Source organism: Lepisosteus platostomus, chromosome 19 (genome assembly GCF_059453375.1).
Source record: "Lepisosteus platostomus isolate fLepPlt1 chromosome 19, fLepPlt1.hap1, whole genome shotgun sequence".
Classification (NCBI taxonomy): Eukaryota; Metazoa; Chordata; class Actinopteri; order Semionotiformes; family Lepisosteidae; genus Lepisosteus; species Lepisosteus platostomus.
This window is the reverse complement of record NC_142629.1, coordinates 16955694-16977548: the sequence shown is the minus strand read 5'-3', so window position 1 is coordinate 16977548 and position 21855 is coordinate 16955694. Positions and strand designations below refer to the sequence as shown.

Here is a 21855-nt window from a genome sequence, read left to right as displayed (position 1 = left end):
AATAGCGCAAGTCGGGGTACACCCTTACACACACCGGCAAACAAAGAAGCTCTGTGAAGTTGCCCCCACCCCTACAAACGGTGAAACCCACTGCACTCGTTAGTGCTGCGTTTGTGTCGGTTTGTGGCGTTGAAACGTAGCTTCCCAGCAGTTTCTGTACCCGAAATACAGCGAATATATTCTCGGGTAATTACTTGTACGGCGACTTCGGCCGCTAGTCACCCCGTGTGGAAAGGTCAAGCACTTTATTGCTGCTGCAAGGATAGGTATGTCTGCAAGTTTGTTCCTCTGTTTGCCCGGGGGTAAGTTGAATTTACATTTGATACCGGTATTTTCTCTGCGTTTGCGTGAACGGGACAGTTAAGCTTGTCTCCAATCCAATACCGTAATCACAAGAATTGCGGGTTTAGCCTTTAAAAACGAACATTAGCCAATAGTTGCATGTTCTTAAAAAAGGCTATAACCAGCGCATATTAATGCTTCGTTGCTGTGTCAATTTTTTGTTAGCAGACGAAGTAATTTGTTTCTCATTGTGCCCGTTTTAAAATATGCAAAAGAGGGGACGTTTAAAGATTGGAAACGTGAAAAAGGACCAAGAAATGTTTTTTAAGGGGCACTATGTACTACTGTAAGTTGACCTAGGACTTTCATGTCTTGTCTCAGAAATACAGATCTCTGAAATATTTGAAAATATTTTTAGTTTTACATATAAATATAAATACCTTCCACTAGTTCTTTGCCAGCCGACTGATACTCAAAGACATTGTCGCCTTCCCCCTATTTTCATTTGACTACATTTTGACTATTACAGTATATTAAATAAAAGCTTTTCTAATTCTAATAATAAGGAGCGAAGTGATGCTCCATTGATTGCAAAACTAGTTATTAATCCTGATCACTTCTGTTTTCTGTGCATACACCGGTTGACATTCCATTTACACGCATCGCTTTTCATTATTAAATATTTAATCTTCTATGTGGAACCTTGTCGAACTCCCGTGGAAATTGACACCTACTGGTATAGAGGAACTAAAGAGATACTCTGTTCAGACATCAGCTGGGGTGCAAAGCAGACACAGACTCCCCCAAGTCTACTGCATATTTTGATGCTTTATTTTTTACTGTCAATCGAAAAGATGAACAAGTCAGGTCCAGTCGCAAAAAAGGCTAGAAAAACGCATTAGAAGGGCGTCTCAGTAGCATTAATTTAATGCTTGATTAGCGAGCAAACAGTGGAAACCGCCTTGTCCCGGGACTGTGATTTGGCTTTAGTCTGAATAAGAGATGTACTGTACATGGCCGGTATTTTGCGTGGCCGGCCTGGTGGCTCCGCGGGCTGAACCATCGGACACTTCTAAAGTTCAGAGAGCAGATCGACTCCCGGAGAGTCTTGTGAGTTGAAGTCGAGCCCCGAGCCTCCCCGGCAGTCTGAGACCTAATCCCCGGTCTGAGACCTAATCCCCGGGTGAAGCTCTCATGCTGTCTGGGTGAGTTTGTCGAAGTGGCTGTTCTCTACCACGCCGGCCGTTTTGGGGGGCTCCATTTTCGGGGCCTTCCAAAACAGGGCAAATGGGGGGTTTAAGACCTTTATGAATGCATAGATCGGAATTCAATTCTAAAAAGCAGCCCCTTATACCACTGTGACACCTGCAGGACAGGTGTGGCACTACAAGTGAAAGAGAGGTGCAGTCCTAACTAGGAGCGACAGGGGTCTCTCTCCAGCACATTTCTCTTGATTCGACCAGCTGGCCGCAAGCTAAACGAGTCCGGCGAACAGTTTTGTAGGAGAATGTCACTGAATTGGGTTCTCTGAAAATCCTCAGCCGTTAAATACTAAATTTATGATTTGGTGAGTTCAAGTTTCTGTTTATCTTCAGTCCTGAGAGCATGAGAGTGTTGAGCCCTTGTAACCGAGTGCACAGCTGTCATTCAGGAGCCGAGCCCGCCCCCAGAGTGACCTTCCTCAGCGGACACGCCCCGTCCACCTGTTCCACAGGTGCGCCCGGCAAGATGGCGGCGGGGCGAGTTTCTGCGGAGTGAGGTGCGTTTGCGTTTTATTTCTAATTTTATTATTTTAAAGACAAAAACTCAAATTTCACTTTGAGGAAAGTTAGACAAAAATGTATTGTTGTTGCAACTTTTGTTAATTGCGTTTGTTCTTGTTTAATTTGTGTTTTAGGACGCCGAAATGAGTTTTCTGTCCGTTTGAGCGTGTTCTCGAAGTTTTAAAAGTCTGCATTCAGCGTTCTTATACTACCTTTCACGTAAGTATGTTTTGTAAGATAAGGTCTGTTTCTTTTAACAAAAAAAGCTGTACTTTATCTTTTTTTTTTTACTTCCTAAAGTCAATAGCTGTGTACTCTCTCCTTTTCGGATTCGGATGTAATAACCCTTTCTTCTCCGAAATTATCAAATATTGCAAAGATTACATTTACTAATTCGTATGTTTTTTTATTTCTCCAGGTGACAAACGCATTTTAAGAACGGACCTCCGTCTATGAAAGTGTTTTTTTTCCTAATGTACGTTATATTCCTACCTTCCGCTATACTTTTTAATTTTATCCTTGTGTTACTCGATAAAACACGTGCTGACTAGCACTATGTGACTTCTTTTCGTTTAATTGTGCTTTTCTTGAATAGAAAAAGAAACTCGAAACGCTGGTTCTTTTATTCATCTATTGAATCCATTGGGGAAAGATTTGCACGATGCTTTTCAATGCGGAGAGTTAAATCTAATATGGTACACGCCATAACTGGTACTTGATCTTAAATGTATAAAGTAACATTTCAAAAATGAATTTGCTATGTGGCTGAATGTGTTCTCTAAATCCTGGAGTAGTGGGACTGGGATGCATCTGTGATTTCTCTTGAAGATTCCTATTGCTTTTTTAGACAATTTGACTTGAGCGTGTTTGTGTATTTCTTTATTGGGGCAACTTATTTAAATCGTTGAGACTTCGGAACGTCAAGTGATTCGATTCTCCTAATCCGATATCTTAATTTGCTCCTTTTTCTTTTGCCTTCAGTTCTGCGGCTCCTGGTTCTCTGCGCTCCACAGGTGCGCCCGGCAAGATGGCGGCGGGGCGAGTTTCTGCGGCGTGAGGTGCGTTTGCGTTTTATTTCTACTTTTCTTATTTTATGTGCAAGAAATCAAATTTCAAATTTTGGAAAAAAGTTAGACAAAAATGTATTGTCGTTGCAACTTTTGTTAATTCCGTTTGTTTCACTTTAATTTGTGTTTTAGGACGCCGAAAAGAGTCTTCTGTCCGTTTGAGTGTGCTCTCGAAGTTTTAAAGATCTGGATTCAGCGTTTTTATACTGCCTTTCATGTAAGTATGTTTTATTTAAGATATGGTATCTTTAACTCTTTCTTTTAACGAAAAAAGGCTGTAACTTAATTTCTTAATTTCTTAAGTTAATTGCTTTTCGGATTCGGGCTGTAATGCTTGCCGCTCAGAAATGATAAAATGTTGTAAAGATTAAATTGACTGATTCTTAAGTTTTTCTTTATTTCTCCAGGTGACAAATGGATTTCAAGAACGGACCTCCACTTATGAAAGTGTTTTTTCCTAGGTAAGTTCAATTCCCACCTTCCGCTAACACTCGATAAAACAAGTATTTCCCAGCATTTTTACAAAAGAACAGATTTATACCAACTTGATCACTTTTTTTCGTTTCATTGTGCTTATGTGGAGTGAACTCTAAGGCGCTGGTTCTTTTTTTTGATACTTTTATTCATCTTTTGAATTCATTAGGTAAAGATGGAAAATACCAACACATTTTATCGATGGTTTTTAAAGCAGTTTATTCATATATTATACACGCTGTGTTACCTGGTCTTGTATTAACAAGTGGCTGAACGTATTTTCTAAATATTGGACTCGTAGGCCTGAGATATATTGGTGATTTCCTATTGTTTATTGTTTAATTTGAGTTTTTATATTTATTTATTTAGGTAGCGTATTTAAGAAGTTAAAAGACTAAAGAACTTCAAGTGAATCGATTATGCAAGTCCGATATCCTGTTTACTTGATCCTTTTTCTTTTGCCTTCAGTTCTGCGGCTCCTGGTTCTCTGCTCTCCGACGATCTCCTTTCCAGCAACTCGACGAGCGTTGGCAGGTTCTTCTCGACAATGTGTGCTTTTCCTTGAATTTTATTTTGATATCGGTGGCTTGATCTGTAGTGTACCCTTTGTATACCGATGTATGTTATTGTTAACCTGCATGTTTCCTGTTGACTGATGTTATTGTATGTGCTGTGGCTCCTGATTCTCTGCGCTCCGACGATCTCCAGCAATTTATTCTTGACAGTGTGCTTTTTGTTACATTTGATTTTTGTTACCAGTTGCTTGATCTGTAATGTCCCGATTCAGTGCTGTATTTTATTCTTGACCTGCATGTTTTCTGTTGACTGCTGCTATTGTATTTGCTGTAAATTCTGCAATAAAAACTCATTTCATTGTCTACATTGTCCTGTATTTTCGAAGGTGTGAAGGGTTGTCTTGCGCGTGCGCCACGCACCGCAAGGCGACAACCCATCGCACTGACCTGGAAAAGTGCGAGGACGCCCGCCTTTTTAGATAGTCTGGGGGGGAATAGGGTCCCTAGGAGGGAGCGTGGGTCTAGCCCTGGGGGGAGGAGAAGGGAGGATAGCTCTAGCCAAGCCCCCTCACTCCCAGCAGGAGGGGAAGGCAGGCTGGAGATGGCCTCGGCCCGAGAGAGAGGAGGCACCCAGGGCGGACTCAGCCTATCAGTCACAGCTTGCAACTGACAGCTTTCTAAGTCCACACCCCAGGAGACCTGCCTCTCTGCAGGGACCAAAGCCACCACCAACCTGCCATCCTCTCCTGCCGGGAGCGAGTGGGCCTGGCTAGAGCTGCGGTCAATCAGCCAGCCCCCGCCTACCCCTCTCCAATGAGGGGGGGTGGGCGAGGCTCGGCTTGATTGCTACCAGACCCCGAGAGAAACCCCAGATACTAAGTTTTTTGGCGGGAAAATCTGGACACGCTTAAAAAGGGGGTAGCCTTTGACCTTTTTAAGTCAAAAAGCGATAGGGCGTCCCCTTGCGGCCACAAACTGTAAGCAAAATCTCTCGGCCAAAAAACTCACCAACACCGGGGTTTTTCAGGGCCAAGGGGTACAGAACTCTGCACAAGAAATCAAAGAACAAAATCAAGGTTCAATCAACAATTTATTGAGCGAAAATGGCATACAAAACAAAGTATTACAAGACGTCGGATGCACAGGCTTCAAAGTGGAAATAAACATGCATTTTAATTACAAAGTGTCAAAGCACGGCTACATTAACGCTAAATAGTGTTACAAGTCAACAGAGTAAGAAAACATTTGCAAACAACTACAAGTTAAGATACAGAAACACACAGCACGTTACTGTTTCTCCGAGTTATCAGTCGAGGCAGCAACCGGAATGAAGACTGGAACCTCGGTGCATCTCCTGCAAAACAACAGAAATCAGTATTAACTCCTGGTTACAAACAATCTCAAAATTGTCCGATCGAGCTTCTGTATTGATTCACACGTTCAAAAGATACAGTTGCAATAAAGCGATTAAGCCTGGCGTAACAGAGATTGTTCCTGTTCAACAGGGTATAGAAGCAGTTACAATGTATCGATTAGAAACTACCACTACAGTGTTTTTTTATGAATTCCATTTTGATTAGCATAATCTTTTTCTGCAACAACCTGTTTAACAGAAATAATTCATCCATATCTTTATAGGCTCCGTTGTTTAATTGTGGTGATGCAATTTGGAAGCCTAAACGGTTTCTGAATAATCTAGTATACGCATCAAGGAAAACTAAATTGATCGTAGTTCAGCAGAAAATGATTTCTATGAACAGCAGGCCTACAATGTCGGGTCAAAACCATTTCTGCCCTGGAGAAATCTAGTATCGCCTAGTTTGAGTTTTCTCAAATTTCCAACAACTTGCAGGAGGTGCAGTATACTGTACTTCAATGTGATACGTGTAAACGAATAAAAAGGTTTATACTTACATCGATAATTCCAGCAGCTGAGCCAAGCATGTCCTGCCCGCAGACACCGAACTGGAAACACAAGAACACAAGTATTTAGACGATTATTTAAGGATAATTAAAACCAAGGTTTCTTAGTAGCAAGCGGCGTTTTCACCAGGGTAGATAGCGCAGAAAACATTTCAAAGAGATACGTGTAAATAAATGATTAAAACGTTTATACTTACTTGGATAATTACAGCAGCTGAGCCAAGCATGTCCTTCCCGAAGACACTAAACTGAAAACACAAAAATGCAGAACTTAGAATTGAAAGACCATTGAAACTAATACGTATTCGTTGCAAGCGACATTTTTACCACGAATATAAGAGCATAATCACACAACTTAGCCTGGAAAATAATTTTAAAAATCTCACAATTCTAGTTAGGCTACTATCGGTTTGGATAAATGCATACGCTTGATTTTGTGAACAAAGACTTACATTCTAAATGTTATTTAGCTTCCAACGAAAATACGAGTTTTATCCCTTTCTCCTGCGAGGTCTACACTACATAATTACATTAGTTACATTTTAAAAACATTCAAATAAAGGAAAAATAAAAAATAACCATAAAAGACGCGGAACAAACGCACTCAGCTCCGCTCTCTCCAGCAGAACCTGGCGCACAGGTGCGCGGGGCGTGGCCTGCGAGAGATGTAACTCGAGTGGGCGTGGCCACAGTCTGACGTTGCAGGCAGTTTTTTTCTTGGCTCCACGTGAAAACGTATTAAAGATATCGAGCATGTTTACAGAAGCCCCCATGAGTTACAAATTCAAAATCCTTTTTCCCATGGCCATCTGAGTAAATCACAGTTAGTGCATGAAATCCCTATTAGTGTTTGAGAGCCACTGGAATGTGAATGAAAGAATTTAGCAATATGTAGGCGAGCTGTGGGGTCTAAAGTTTTTGCAGGACGCATACTGTTCTATAACCTGATCTATCTTAACTCTGCACCAAGAAGTCATAGTCATATTTATATTCTGTAAACGTTTATCATGCACTCAATGTACCACCTTTGTACTCATTAGTCATTCAGCTGATGTGCTCATTTAAGAAGTTAAAAGAACATGAGAAATTTCAAATAATATTCTATCCATGTAGTCCTTTTAGTAACTGGTATCAGTTTGATTTAATAATCTCACACAGCTATTGCTCAAAAGAAGTCAGACTGTTGGTTTAAACAAAGTGGCTGGATCACCTGTGCCATTCTCCCACAACTCTTTGTGTAAAGAACTTTTCAATGTACTTCCCCATGACATCCTTTCATGTTTCCCTTGGATCACGTCAAAGTAGTTCACCCTGTATCACTGCAACTTAATCTTTTAACTGGTTACCTATAGCAACTCCTGAACTCATTAGCATAGTTTTCAACACTTGTGAACGACATGTATACTGAAGTACATTTTACATTCAAATAAACTCAGATTTCCCAACCTAACCCAACCCAACCCCGATTCTAAGCTTTAAGCCTTGGAGCTAAGCTAAGGCTAGACATCGTCCTTTGGGTTAGAGACACAAAGCAGGGAGCCCTCACTGAACTGACAGGGCCCTGGGGAAGAGAATAGAGGAGGCACATGAGCTCAGTCCCTCCCCCTTGAGTGTCAGTGGAACAGATGAGAGAACAGAGTCTCCCAGCTGTAACGGATTTGCAGGACAGTCACTTTGGAGAGACCTGGGGCTGCTTGGTGTCAAACAAGCAGCAAAGAGAAAGTCAGTGGCCAAGGTCAGTAAGCAAGCAAATGCAGTATCCAGATGGATCTGGATGACAAGGAACGAGCTTTGGCAAACTAAAGCAACCTGTAAGGAGACGGACGTGAGCTGACCTACATAGACAAGAGAAACAACATAAGGAAAATGAGGGACATGTGTCTTCACACCTCTGTGTTCGTTTATTACAAATATTCCTCTGAGAGGGATAACACGAACAAGCTGTCTCCTGTGAGTTTCTGGCCCCTATAAGAAGGGATATAAGTGCCAGCAGCCATGTTACTCTGCAACTCGCATCTGGCAGCCCCCTTGAGCTCACAGGTGTGAGCCTGGTCAGATCCGTGATGGGAGAACTGGGAAAAACTAAAGCTGCTGCTGGAAGAGGTGTTGGTGGGGCCAGAAGGGGGCGCTCACCCTGCAGTCTGTGTGGGTCCTAATGCCCCAATATAGCACCGGGGACACTATACTGTAAAAAGGTACTGTCCTTTGGATGAGATGTATGTAAAATGTAGGTCCTGACTCTCTGCTTCTTGAAAAGAGTAGGGGTGTAACCCCGACATTCTGACCAAATTTTCCCCTGGTCTTTACCAATCATGACCTCCAAATAATCTCCATCTATGAACTGGCTTCATCACTCTGTTCTCCTCCCCACTGAGAGCTGGTGTGTGGGGAGTGTACTGGTGCACAATGACTGCCATTGTATAATTCAGATGGGAACTATACATTGGTGATGGTGGAGGGGAGTCCCCACTACCTGTAAAGTGCTTTGAGTGGAGTGTCATGAGGGAAAACCTAAACCACAAGCAGAAACAAATAAAATGTTCTTTCAGACTCTACCGATGATTCAAAAAAGTCACCCTGCTACAGTAGTTTAATTAAATGCCTACTTACCCACGACAGGGCCAGTTCTCAGTGAAAATGAAAGGAGGGAGTTCAACTGGAAAAAGCAGTTTAAAAATCATTTGCCAATAGATGGCATCAAAAAAATTTGGAAGATGAAATCTCAATCTACCTTGTTAATTGAAATCCTAACACTCTCATCAATCACTATTTAAAAAAAACAACAGCGGATTCTATTATGCTTTTATAATAGGTCTGCAGCCCTGACTTTCTCCTTTGCAATACATCAATGAGAGCACCATTCTAATCATAGCAGGACTCGACAAGTGTTCTGACATAGGAAGAGAAATAATATTGGGTTAAAATCACACATCTGTATGTCTATAAAGGAATATACAGATATAAACATAATCAAATCATTATCTTTCTCTCCTAATCTATTTCTGTAATAGATTGAGCTGTGCTGAAAGGCTTAGAAAGAAGATACATCTAATAATGTTCAAGGAAAGTTTATTAAAGCAACGTTGTAGTGTCTCTAGAAGGCTACTGTAAGAATCTTGCATTTTGGCTCAAGCCCAGGCTGTGGTGTTTCTCTGAGCCAAGATGGCTTCTGAGCAGGCAGGGATCTGGAAGCAGGTGTGCATTATTGAGCTGGAAACACCTGGCCATTCCACATGAGGATTGTACGTGTTTTGGGATAGGTTCCCATGGAATTAGCCAAACCCCTGTAATTAATGAAGAGGCTTATAAAAGTGAAGCCTGAGAGAAGAGCATTTAGATTGTGCTTTGAGGTGGAAAGGAACATGAGATTTCATTATTGTGTGCTTCTAGAAAACAGGATCTGTTTGGTTAGATAAAAGATGTTAATGGGCTAGAAAAATCAACCCAAGCACTGTTCCTGAAGTGGGCTGATTATCTGTGGGACTTCACAAGCTGTGCTGTAGCTTGGAAATGCAGTAAGTGATGTTGTCCAGTAGGGAGGGCTATATTTGCTGAGAAGGTGTGTGTCAGCTCATGGATTCGTCAGTGTGGAGTAAATTGCCATTGCAGAATTCCTGGTCAATGATGCTGAATGTGGCTGTTCAGGGTATTGCATATGAAAATGAGCTGAGCTTGTCCACATTGCTTAGTCTTCTCTATTTTAAAGACTTGCTTTTGATGAGTTAACGGACTGCTTTATAGCCTCTGGAAGCAGTATGTCCTTAAGCACAGGACTATGGAAATCCTATGCACAATGGAGGCTTCATGGGCATGTATTGTGCTGCCAAGACTTACTGGATGGCTCATTGTTGTGGTGAAGATGAGATGACCCCATTCCCAGGGACTAGGTTTGAAGGCTCTTGAGGAAAGATGTAAAATAGGAAGAGCCCAGTGTGTCACTCTTTGGGATCAGAAACCCTGCTGCACAGCCAGTGGGGAGAGATCCCTGCACTGAGATAGCAGGTAGGGCACGGCTGTGCTTGGCTGTTGAAATGGGTAGCAATTGGAGGTACTGTGGATAAAAGCATCAGTCTTAACAACCCAGTTCTTTTGTGTTTTAAAGGGAGCTTCCTCAGTACAGTATCTCCACTGGACAAGTCTGTGGGATGGTGTGTAAGGTAAGCTCATGTTCCCCAAGCGTGGGAGTCCAAATTGTGACTGACATGGGTAGTTCTGGTATTGTAGCATTCTTGGAATAACTGCAAAAGCAACTATTTATTTTTTTTCCCCCCCTGCAGAAAGTCCCTTTGATCATGCGGAAAAAAATGGAGACTGATAACTGAAACTCTCCAAGAAGAAGGGGACGTCATCAATGCTGCATCTATAATGTAGAACCAAGGACTTATGTCCTTGACCCTAATCTTATAACTGTATTGTCTGTGCAATAAAGTGAAGGGGTCATGGGCTGTCTTTGCATGGCTATTAATTTCTTTGAACTCCAGTTTTGGTACCACTAGACAATCTGATGCTTGTGATCTTTACTAATTCATAAACTATCCATGAAGGTACTTTAAGCAACAATGTTATCTCCTAACATGTATGATGAGGGGAAAGCTGGGTATCTGTACTGGTAAGTCTTTATGGCCAAATCATGCTTTGCACTAACCAAGATGCTGTGGTTGTAATGCACAGGTTAAATAGCCTTGCAACTGCTGATGTACACTAATATAGACAGGAGCAAGGGTGCACAGTATAGCAACCAACCTACCAAGCTGGGAGTTGACAGGGGCTTCTACCTGGAATTGCTCTGACACCTCAGCGATGATTGCTTTCTGCAGCTACTGCAGGGCAGTAACATCAGGTAGAGGTGCAGCATGGCTTAATTAGCCTTTCCCAAGTATGTAAGAACCTTCCCCTGTAATCCTCCCCATGAACCTGCCCAGGAACCTTTAGCCTTATGAAGATGCCTTTTCTCCAGTCAAGTCTGGGCTAGAAAAGGGTTCTCCCTATGTCATACACAAACCTGCCACCTGCTTTGGGTTTCACGAGTTGTATACTATTTAACTAAGACCACTACAGGAAGTTAACATGCCATTATGTAATTCGAGCACTCTGTTCCTCGTCTTTACCTTTTAAGGGGTCTTCTGGTAGTTTGTTGCAGCTCCTTCAGCATTTTACAGTAGGTGAATGATTAGTCCAGGCCCTTCAATGATCATTGTATAGTTACATATAGCACCTGCCAAGCTCAGGCTCCCCTCTAGATGAAGCTGAGGCTTAGTTTTGTTACTAAATTCAAATCCAGATATGTTCAATCTACGTGTGTTATGATGTACCTTTGGCAACCGTATATTGTGCCCCTTAAGAGAACTTCATGGTTCTTTTTGAGATTTCTGAATTTCCTTTGCAAAAAAAAAACCAGCTAATAACAATGGTCTTATATAAAAAGAATTTGCTTAATCTAGTATTTTTAAGTGTGGGGAAAAGTGAGTCGAATCTTCAAACGTTTTGTATATTTAAAACCGACAATGAGAAACCGCATACTGCTTCGGATTGAAAACACTGACTACAACGTATGAAGATGTGCTAGTTAAAGCCCCCTTTAAAATATGTAATTGTTTGCTAATGGTTGCTTTTAATGGCCAGTTTTCCCGAAATACAATTAACCTTTCACTGCACATCCTTGAACCATGGGAAGAAAACCAAAGCATCCTGCGAAACCTCATATGAGCACCTGGAGAATGTATCAACCCTACCCAGCCTGCAGCCCAGGTCTGGAATTGAGCACCGGGCCCCAGCGCTGCAAGGCAGTAATGCAAACTGCTAGGAAGTCATTGACTTTTTGAATATATATTTTAAATATTTAACAGGACTAAAATACAATGCAGCCAGACAGATCACCTCTGTTGAAGAGCTATGGAAGGTCTTACTGTAAATATACATTGACAGTGAACCCTTACAATTCTATGGTTTTACAGAAAAAGACATTGGACAAGGTAAGATATCAGTTTTAATATCTAGAACCTGAGACTTAAGTGGGTAGACATTTTCACATCACTGTATACTAAGCTTGCCAATCCTGGTCCCAGAGGACATAACACATGCTGGTTTTCCTTCCAGCAGTCACTACCTCTAAAAATCACCACCTTACTTAAATTAAGAAGTAGGCTGACTGGAGTATTTGCAAGCTGCGAAGTTTGTGATTTTATCTTGTGCATGAAATTATAAAAAAAAAAGTTGAGAGAAAAGTTAGGGTTCAAATGAATCCTTTTAAGTCAATTAAGGGTTATAAGAGAGCTGGGTTACAACAAAACCCACTAGGACCAGACCTGGGATTCCTTTACTGTAGGACATTTGATAAATAATATTAACTGATTATTCATGGCCTTGATAAGTCAACAAACCTGCAGATGCACATGGATTCATAGTTGTAGCTTCTGCTATTGATCTTAAATTGACAGAAAAAAAGATGCCAACACTCCAAGAAAAATGTATACCACTTTCTATGCTTTATTTCCCACACCAGTGAGTTTCAATCTTTCCATTTACAATTTGACACATACCTTTCCTGAAACAGATTAGAAAATGTCTCCCTGGAATATACATCTGGGTACAAATTCTGCAACAGATTTTGTTATATGAATTTTAAAAGACCAGCTTCTCTCCAGAACCTCTAATATGGATCACTAATGATCATTAGAATCTAAGAAAGAGCAGCTCAGTCCTCTTCGGGGGCTTCTTTTCTTGTGGCTGGGGGCCCTCGGGCTAGTTTATGTTTATAACAATTTATTAGACTCATTATTTAGTGTTTTATTGTCCAAACGTCATGCTTCCTCAACAATCTTCCACCTTCGTGGTGTGCCTCACACTCCCCTTACAATTTTTGTTTTCAAATTGCCAGTGAATTAACAGCAGTGAGAGAGTAAATTGTCACAGCACAACAGTTTTGTGTCGATTGGTAAATTAAGTAAGGTTAAACACAAAACACATTACGTTACATGCAAGACCCCCTAAGCACTCTTCTCCTTACCCACAGCTGTACACCAGCCATGCCTTAACCCAGCTTTGACAGCTGCTATCGTTCTTCTCATTTCTGAGCTTTGGAAATTTGTTGAAACCAATGCGAATCACTCTCCTTACCTTCCACTGCTCATACCGAACAATGCAGACGTTGCTGGATCAAAAGATGACCATTTTGCAGTTACACATAAAAAGACCATTCCCTCCAAACGCTCAACTGTGTATCACATTAGCAGGAAATCTTGACATTATATGCAATTCTGTACAATAAAAAACCAGGACCAATTAAGGAATATTTGCATCCTCATCACAGAATTCTCCCCTTCACATTCTTTTGTTTCCGGGTATGTGAATGTCACAGGCCCGTACTGTAATTTTCAGAACAAACAGAAAACACTGCTCTCATCCTTTGGTATTATCATCACAGCCAAAGCTATTGATAAGGCAGCAGGGCTTAATCTCTCATTCAAAGGTCACTTTAAAGTCATTTCAGTGATCAAACCTCTATGAAAAGAAAATGGCCAAAACGTGATTCTTCTGTTTTAGCTGTATAAAACAGAAGTGTGCTGGTCAGTGTGAACAAAATCCTTTTGGTTTTATCTAAATTAATTCACTGTTGTTTCTCGTACAGAATTATGAGCATCGCTTTTAGCCTGCACTCTTTTTCTCTTCACTGTTATAGTTTCTCTTATCTAAGGAATTATTGACAATTTTTGCAAAACCCATGTTATCATATGGTCCGTTCGGTAAAACTCTGTCTTGTGCACTGTTTTTAGTTGTAACAGAATAATGAAAGTTACATGAATGTGACACTGAGAAGCAAGCACAGACGTTGTGACCCGTCACTCAGAATTAACAGGTCATTTCCTCATCTTTGATAAACCTTTGCCAAGTTGCCAAAAGGAGCTTTACTTTGATACTGGGAGCTATATGTGATATTTTATACCAGAAGAGTCCCAATCCTATTAGTCCTGTAGGCCCCCCCAAAAGCTCCTGTTTCTAAATATTAGGAACACTACTAATTACTGATCAATTCAGCAAGTAATTTAAGAAAGGGAACTCTGATTCTTGATGATCCATGGCAAAGAATCTGTAAACTAACGAGTCACTTGTTTAACTTAAGTTTAACTTAAGTTAAGAAACTATCACTGACGGTTATTTATATACCCTGTTGGAATTGCTTTTTTGCAGGACCAGGACGCAACAGGAAATCGAGCTCTAATAAAACTGAAACGTCTGGTCTGTTCTGATCGGCAATATTGATGCTTCATAATGTCTACAAGAAGTATGGGAATTAAATTAATATGCCGGTGGACCTAAAACAATGGCAAATAATTCAGATCAATAACTTATTTCACACACTGATTTCTTTTTTCAGTAACTGAAACTTCTCAACCCCCTTTTTTAAATTAGGCTACTATACTGTGAACAAACAACACTTACAAAGGCAGGTAGGCAAAGCTAGTGACAGTTTGGTGATATTTTCTTTTTGAAATTGACAAAAAAACAACTAACCAGTAGAGCAGAACCAGATTCCTGTGCCAATTCAAACACTAAAAGGATAGTGACCAGGCAGACGATACATGCATTACAGCAACAACAAGAAAAAAACAATACTTCTGAATCGGACCCATAACCACAGAATGGTGTAATGGTGCAATGATGCACTGATTAGAGAACTCATACAAAGTCCGTGAAATCATCCACCGTTGAGACTAGACGCTTCCTCTGCCCGCTGTCCGAGGCTGGGTGCACCCCCTGCTGGTAGGAGCTCTTGGTCTGCACTGTCCCGTGGGCCTGCGTCAGCGAGATCCCCAGGCTGGGCCGGGACTGGATCTCCTCCTGGGCCTGGGGGAACACGGAGAACGCGGCTTAGAGCCCCATATGCCAGGGCGTCAGGTCAGGTTTGATACTGGGGGTCCGGCCTGTTCGAACAGCTATACCGCTAACACAAAATATGGCACAGAGCAGGAGGACCATGAAGAACGCACCCCTCCGGAGAATGAGCTTCACCACAGAGGGCAGCACATCCACTTGGTGTCCGCAAGTCCAGCCCCTGTCTGCGATAGCTGTATGCAATTGCAAACCATGTCTTTGTATTCATGCAAACTGTTGAGCGCACATCTATGTTGAGTGTTGCATACGGTGGGTATTATTTGTAATGTGCATTACACTACTTTGTTGTAGTACACAATTTGCATAACAGACCCACTGAACAGACCTGTTTTAATCTCAACCTCTGCTTTAAAACATGTTGAATTTCAAACAATGTTACTTTTAAGAATGTTTAACACTTTGGCACAATTTATGCCCACATTATAGTTTTGCAACAGCTTATTCATCACGTTTTAGAGGAATCTTTAATCCATCACCTTCCAAAGTCTTGGAAAGGACTGATAATGTGACCAATTTCGTAAACAACAAAACAAAAACAGTGGGTTGGCACAATCCTGGAAAACTGAATGCTGGGTGCCCTCGGGCTAGTTTATGATACTCATTGTAAGATTGCCATTAATCATATCACACTGCACATGATGGACTTCAAAAAGCTACAGTCTTTCAGACAACATAACCTTAGTGCAGACTGTCCATGCAGTGGAAGCTTTCCAATGAGACCAGCTTGGTATTCATTCACTACTGTCTGCTGATGAATGAAGGCTCTCATTCATTCAATTAGTTTGGGGGTAAAACAAATGCACCATATTTTCAGCAATAAACTTTGATTTTGCCCTTCTACACAAATAATCCAATAGACATCACGGCACAGAAAAAAAAGAGGTATTTGATTTCAAATGGGACCTCGTAACTCAGTCAGAACCCTGCATAGCCCTTAAAAGTCAAAAAGGGTTGTCTAGAAACATACGATGAACACGCCCATGTTAAAGTGGGTGAGTATTTTAAAGGAAGACTTACACCATTAACTTGAAATAGGAGGATAACCCCAGTACTTTCAGATTCTGGTTTTAATGGGAGTAAATCTGTCATCCACGGAGCACCATATACTTCTGCTTACATTAAGATCTTTTTAATGTTAAATTAACTCCTGATTTGGAGTAAACAATTCTCCTACCGTGCTTAACCAAAATAAGTCAACCCTAGGTCTAACTTTGGGGAAATAATAAGATAAACCTCATTTTTTGGAGCTCTCTTACCCTGGTTCGAATCCTTTTAATGTGGCGCAGTCTTGCCAGCCACTTAGAGGCATAAGCGTCTGAAGGGTTCGATCTGTACTGGTGCACCAGGGATGCCATCTAGCACAGGAAAGAGAGAAAATCAGGAACGTCAGAAAGGTAACCGGAGAGGAGGAAAAAAAACCCGAATATCTAGCCACACTCTTCTCATCAAACAGTTAAAATCAGCTCCATACTGTAAAAACCAGTGAAAGTTCCTATGATCAGCAAGCCAGCATTTGCCTGATTGACCAGTAATTACAGTCACAGCTCAACAGGGATATTTTTGTCCATTTAATTCCCATTTTTGACAACTTTTGATTGCAGATGTTATTTTGAAAAACGTGTTTTAAAAAAAAATGTAGAAGAAGAAAAGAAATGCAAGTGAAACTAGGTCAGGCTATGTGCAGTGTTTTAGACTGTAATTATGGAGACAGTTTTACACAGTAACTGCAAAATGAGATTTTTCTTAATTTAAAAAAATTGTATAGTAACTGTAGAGGACTACTGTGATAGGGAAGAGAAAATTAACAGTCCCACTGCCAGAATTGCCGGTTACTTACATTGGCATGGAGTGCCATTTGTCGTACAAGAAGCGGCAGATTTCTGTCTGACACAATTTTAGCTACGGTGGTATCAACCAGGCCTTCTAAATCTACAACAGAAGCAAAGATTTACACATATTTTAAAAAAGCAATCGCAGACCGTATGAACCAATCTCGTTAACGAAAATGCCCAGATCAAATTGAGAAATGTAACCTAAAACTGTTAATTTAAAAGTGAAGTCTGCTGTGAACTTCTAGCAGCTTAATAGCACTTGTATATTCTTTCTTTACTGGACAGAGCTGCCTTCCCCATCGATGGACACTGTTTTCACCGTGCTCTGTTCTCACTTGTTTACTTGTCATTTGATTTATGTTTTACATGTGAACTATTGTATATTTAGTTAGATTCATAATAAACAGTGTATTATAAATGACTAATAGTATCATGTGTAATTACATTATTACTACTAATAATGAACTTTTCCCATTAGCAATGTATGATGTATTGAGCTTTTGCTTTAATGTCTAGCAAGCGTAGGATTACAGCACTAATTCTTCAGTCACTGGCAGAAAACTGATCTATTAAATCAACAAGTTGCAATATCTTTTGATACATCATTCCATTCCACATAATTCAGGCTGCATTAAAAGTAAGTAAGGTGTTCTGAGGTTGGAACTGCCCCTCATTATTCAAAGCCATACTAATTTCCAATTCATACTACTTTAAATTAAAGAAACATTAGTCATAGTACTAAGTCATTAAAAAGGAAATGAACAGGGTAACAGATACACAACAGAAAGCAGCTCTCTTAAGGAGCAAAAAACTAATTATTGATCAGATGTACTCCAGCCCGCTGTCCGTGCACAGATAGTGCTTGTTCCTGGGACATGTGGACAATGGGGGACACCCTGGACAAGAGCCAGTCCATTGCAGGCAGCACTCAGAAAAGTTCACAGGTAAAATTGATAAACTCCCATCATCCCAGGCAGATTGAAGTCGGAGGAAACTGGGTCACCAGGAAATAATGCACATGGGTACTCATTCTTCTACCTTGCTGAAAAGCGATTGATGCTTCAAAGCTTTTCCTCAGGTCTCCTACACCATCACAGTATAACCAACCTAATGAAATCTGTGTCAATAAACATTAACAATCATGTGCACCGTATTTCAATAAATGTTCCCTCGTGAAATAATTCACCTATGCAGCACATTCACATGTAATTACTCTCCATTATATGAAGAAATATCTTACCTTTGCGACACTGTAGTGTGACCAAATTACTCTCGTAATCCAGAGGCTTGATTATAACTTCCACAAAGTTAAACTGGCCCTGTTTGAAGACAGGAGGAAACAAGCAAGTTCTTGTTTGCAAGTGAAGAAAAAACTTTTAGACCAAACAGTCCTGTTCTTGATACATTGATGCCTGTGAAAGTTATATTTGTTCAAGCCTGAAACAATCAAGATGTGCATACAGGTATAACCTTGCAAGAGAGCTCCAAAGGAACAGCATGCCCACACAGGTAATGGAAAAAGAACAAAAGCTTTTTAAGTAGTAAAGAAAGCCTATAATCAAAAGTACAATTATCCACATTACACATGTACCTTACAAAGCACTGAAAAACTATCACAAACTAGCAATGAGATATAGATTAGCAAATTATCTAAATTTGATCTTATTCTTGTTTGGTAGACAAATCTGTCTTTGCAAGTAATCAACTACCCCAGAGTTTTTAAGATAAAGTGATAAAACCCTAAACCTTTTTAAGATAAATTCATTGAGGCCACAGCAAAGCAGACAAATTGCAAAGCACAAAAAAGCCCTGAAGATCTGTTATTCCTCCCAAGGAGACGTGTTTCCACAAAGGAGTCAAAGTGGAAAAAAGAATCATGATACTATCAATGATACTATCAGCATGTATCTCGACGAAGTAATACAATAAAAAAAGGAGAGAGAACCTTATGATAAAGATTTTAATTTAGAAATGACCCAAAGGGGCACCTGTACCTTGTATAACTATCAGTTGCTGTAAAAATTGTTTTTAGTTTGAACAAAAGAAACAAAAGATCATGTGCTATTTCATATTCCTGTGATTTAAATTAATATTTGAATATTCAACGGCTTCTCAGAGCTGAAAATCTCACGCATACCAGTAATCCTGTGGCAATGAACCCTGACAAGCACTGTTTTAAAGTGATCGCTTTTGAAAAAAAACATTTTTAATCCGAGAAATACATTTTTTAATTTCTAAACAGAGGGGAACTTATGCATACTTTCTGAGATCATTTCTGTGGGATGGAAACAAATCAGACTTCTCAAACATTGTAACATGTAAGTAAAACTGGGCCCCTTCCTAAACAGAAATAAACTAATTGGTTGACAAACTATTAAGAAATGTTGCTATTTGTTTACAGTTACATTGTGTACAGTTACAGTAAATTTGTTAGTTAACCTGTTCTGTTAACACATAAAGCATTTGCATTTTTAGGCGAAAGCGACAATCTAAGAATATACATGAAAAAACGAAGGTTTGTGAATGTGTAGTAAAATCCTTGCTAGAGGGTCAGCTGACTTTCACGCTTATCCCAGTTTGTACCATGTCAAATGGACAGAGCCTCCTGGACAGGACGGTGATCCATTGAAAGTTTATCCCCATCAATGCTGGTGTCTCTTATACAGCTGGGTGGACTGGTGCCACTGGGGTAAAGCACATCAGTTCAGTGTGCCTGAACTTTCCAGTCATGAGTCCAGATCCATTACCCACTATTCAATGTTGCCCCCATAACCTTGCCACAGGGTATTTCGACTTCGGAAGGAACTAACCTTGATGGTGCCCAGCTTGTACTCCTCCCGGGAGTCGTTGTACACCACAATTACAAAGTCGTTTCCGATGTGCCTCTTCTTGTTGCAGTAACCTTTATCCGATTCGCGGTTAGGCATCAGAGTGGCAATGTGAAAAATGGCTAAGAAAGAAAAGAACCCACAATCTGGTTAGAGTTTTCCCCCCTACATTTTAACTCAGATTTGGCAGAATGCAGTTTTTAAATGGGCGGGGGCCCATTTTAAGTAGAGAATAAACCTTGTTTGGTCTTGCCTGTAGTTTTATGGACTACAGCTATACTATATTGTTAATAATCTTATGTTGCAAATGTTCTTTAAATCTACATGCAAGTACTCTAAGCCTAGGCTCTCATGAAACTGGCTAGAAATACAACTTGTTCAAATGACTTTCACTTGTTTGTAAAAGTATATTTAAAAACTCTGCAACTGCGCAGAGCTGTGATGCGAACTATTGACTTTCCAGCATTAAACAAGCGACAGTAACAGCCCAGAAGTCAATACTCCACTGCAGCAATGCAAATAAAAAAATCATTCATTCACAGTGGAGAATTTTCCATTTATCTTGCCCATAAAGGCAGTCGCTTAAAAGCTACTCTCTTGCTTTTCACTGGAAAAGATGGAAGCAGGCAATTGTTTTATTAGAAGACGTTTATTTCTTTATTTAATCACTAAGAACAACCTGCCAAGAAGAGAAAGAAGTTGTCCCTTGTGCAGAGGGACAGATTACTTTATTTTACAGCCGGAGAGCAGAATGCAAGCATGCAAGATCTTACTTCGGAATATTTATGCTATCCATGCGGTACAGGCATTCTCTGCCCACTTTACAGAAAACATCAAGACTAAGCTATAATCGCCGAATCGCCTCCTTGAAAGGACGGATTTTCCTAGTCATTGAGCAACAAAATCCGATAAATAACTGCTGCACCGCAAAGGCTATGGAAAACAAACTGCTCGTTTCTGCAATTTTGGCCACGTAGTTTTACCCTCCCCCAGCTACAGTATAATGAAACCCAGAATGATAAATTGTGCCACCTTTATCTTGTGCCCATTCCAGTCCGTCCTGGCAGATTTATACGCCAGTGCTTTAAAGTCCCACTCGCTCCCCAATGCAGACAGCGAATACAAAACATCCCAGCTTGCAGACCGCATGGGCATCGAGATGTTTTATTCTTAATTTCAAACTCACCTCCCCACTGAAACCTCCTGTATAAGCGAACACAGGAAGCTGAAAGCAGAGGAACATCCTCACTGCACGCCTCTAACCAAAGAATCACTGAATCACTGAGAGCTACAGAGCTGTGCAGCTTTGGGCTCAACAGAGGCCACTTCGGCCAAGTTCTCCCCTGGACACAAGCTCAGCACTTCCAATTCAGGGATGAGGACCTTTTAAAAACCGCGCTGCGTTCGGAATCAGGCTGGAAACAAAGGCAGTCTAAAACAAAACAAATGCACTCAATTCCTGTGCAGAAGGGGCATGTTCTCTCAGATGTGCCCATGATGGCTAAAGGCAAAAGAGACAGTCACAAGGGAACAGATTTTCAATATAAACTATGGGGGGAAATCATTTTGTGGATGCTAATACGTAAACTAGCACAGACAGCATGGCTTGTTATAGAGATTGCAGCCCTACTGAAACTGAAGAGGTCTCACCAATCATAGTAGGTCACCAGAGCTCCATGCCAGCTATAGAAAACAAGGTGTGTGTGTGTGACCTGTCAAGCCTTAATCAGGAAGAGAAATTCAGTTCTCTGCGCCTCACCCTGCATAATGTCATCATGCCAGCAGTAGGTAAACTCCCCATCATCACCGTACTGGTCCAGCCCACCCAGGAAGATCTGGTCGGGGTCACAGTCCTTCAGATAGATCAGTTTGCCCAGGCCAGTGAGGAAGTGGGCGTACCTGTTGGATCCATATTCATTCGAGAGGATGGAAACTTCATTATTCGCCTGCGAAAGACCGAGAGAGAGAAAGTGGGTCAGAGATCGAAGCAGGTAGACTATAGCATACTTCAGAACACGAATTGCAGTGCAGTAAGTAAATGTTACATAAAGAGAACAATAAAAGGAAATTGTAACTTCAAATGTAAATGTAATGTAAATTGTTTTTAGCAGCTTTGATCCATCAAAAAGATGGGAAAAGCCCTTTAGAATAAAGTCTCACATTACCAGTTCGTTTCCCTTCACTGGGCTGATGCCCTCTGATCTAAGCAAATGCATTCATTACAAGTCTTTGCCGTATGAGCACTTATAATGCAAGGAGAAGTGCACATAATAAAATAT

At 40.7% G+C, this 21855-nt stretch overlaps 1 protein-coding gene and 3 long non-coding RNA genes across 6 annotated transcripts in view; 2 read left to right on the top strand and 2 right to left on the bottom strand.

Annotated features, from left to right (window-relative positions):
- The first annotated feature begins 1312 nt into the window (after positions 1 to 1312).
- On the top strand, positions 1313 to 4464 carry LOC148645282 (uncharacterized). Its single transcript, XR_015928545.1, has 7 exons — positions 1313 to 2041; positions 2180 to 2264; positions 2464 to 2520; positions 3027 to 3103; positions 3245 to 3329; positions 3520 to 3573; positions 4055 to 4464. It is a non-coding gene; the product is annotated as an uncharacterized LOC148645282 (long non-coding RNA).
- Positions 4465 to 5172: 708 nt separating this feature from the next.
- Positions 5173 to 6707, bottom strand: LOC148645281 (uncharacterized). The gene is made up of 4 exons (XR_015928546.1): positions 6477 to 6707; positions 6222 to 6272; positions 6016 to 6066; positions 5173 to 5455 (listed from the first exon to the last, which is right to left on the bottom strand). It is a non-coding gene; the product is annotated as an uncharacterized LOC148645281 (long non-coding RNA).
- Positions 6708 to 9380: 2673 nt separating this feature from the next.
- LOC148645280 (uncharacterized) lies at positions 9381 to 10701 on the top strand. Its single transcript, XR_015928493.1, has 3 exons — positions 9381 to 9539; positions 10127 to 10181; positions 10302 to 10701. It is a non-coding gene; the product is annotated as an uncharacterized LOC148645280 (long non-coding RNA).
- Positions 10702 to 14686: 3985 nt separating this feature from the next.
- Positions 14687 to 21855, bottom strand: part of tsc2 (TSC complex subunit 2) — a 46270-nt gene continuing 39101 nt past the window's right edge. For all 3 annotated transcript variants that reach the window (XM_088613215.1, XM_088613216.1, XM_088613217.1), the window contains 6 exons: positions 21336 to 21522; positions 19559 to 19698; positions 17989 to 18067; positions 16754 to 16845; positions 16173 to 16271; positions 14687 to 14868 (listed from right to left, as the gene is read on the bottom strand). In XM_088613215.1, coding sequence (XP_088469341.1) covers positions 14701 to 14868; positions 16173 to 16271; positions 16754 to 16845; positions 17989 to 18067; positions 19559 to 19698; positions 21336 to 21522 — 765 coding nt within the window. In that variant the 3' untranslated portion in view covers positions 14687 to 14700. The remainder of the gene's footprint in view (positions 14869 to 16172; positions 16272 to 16753; positions 16846 to 17988; positions 18068 to 19558; positions 19699 to 21335; positions 21523 to 21855) is intronic.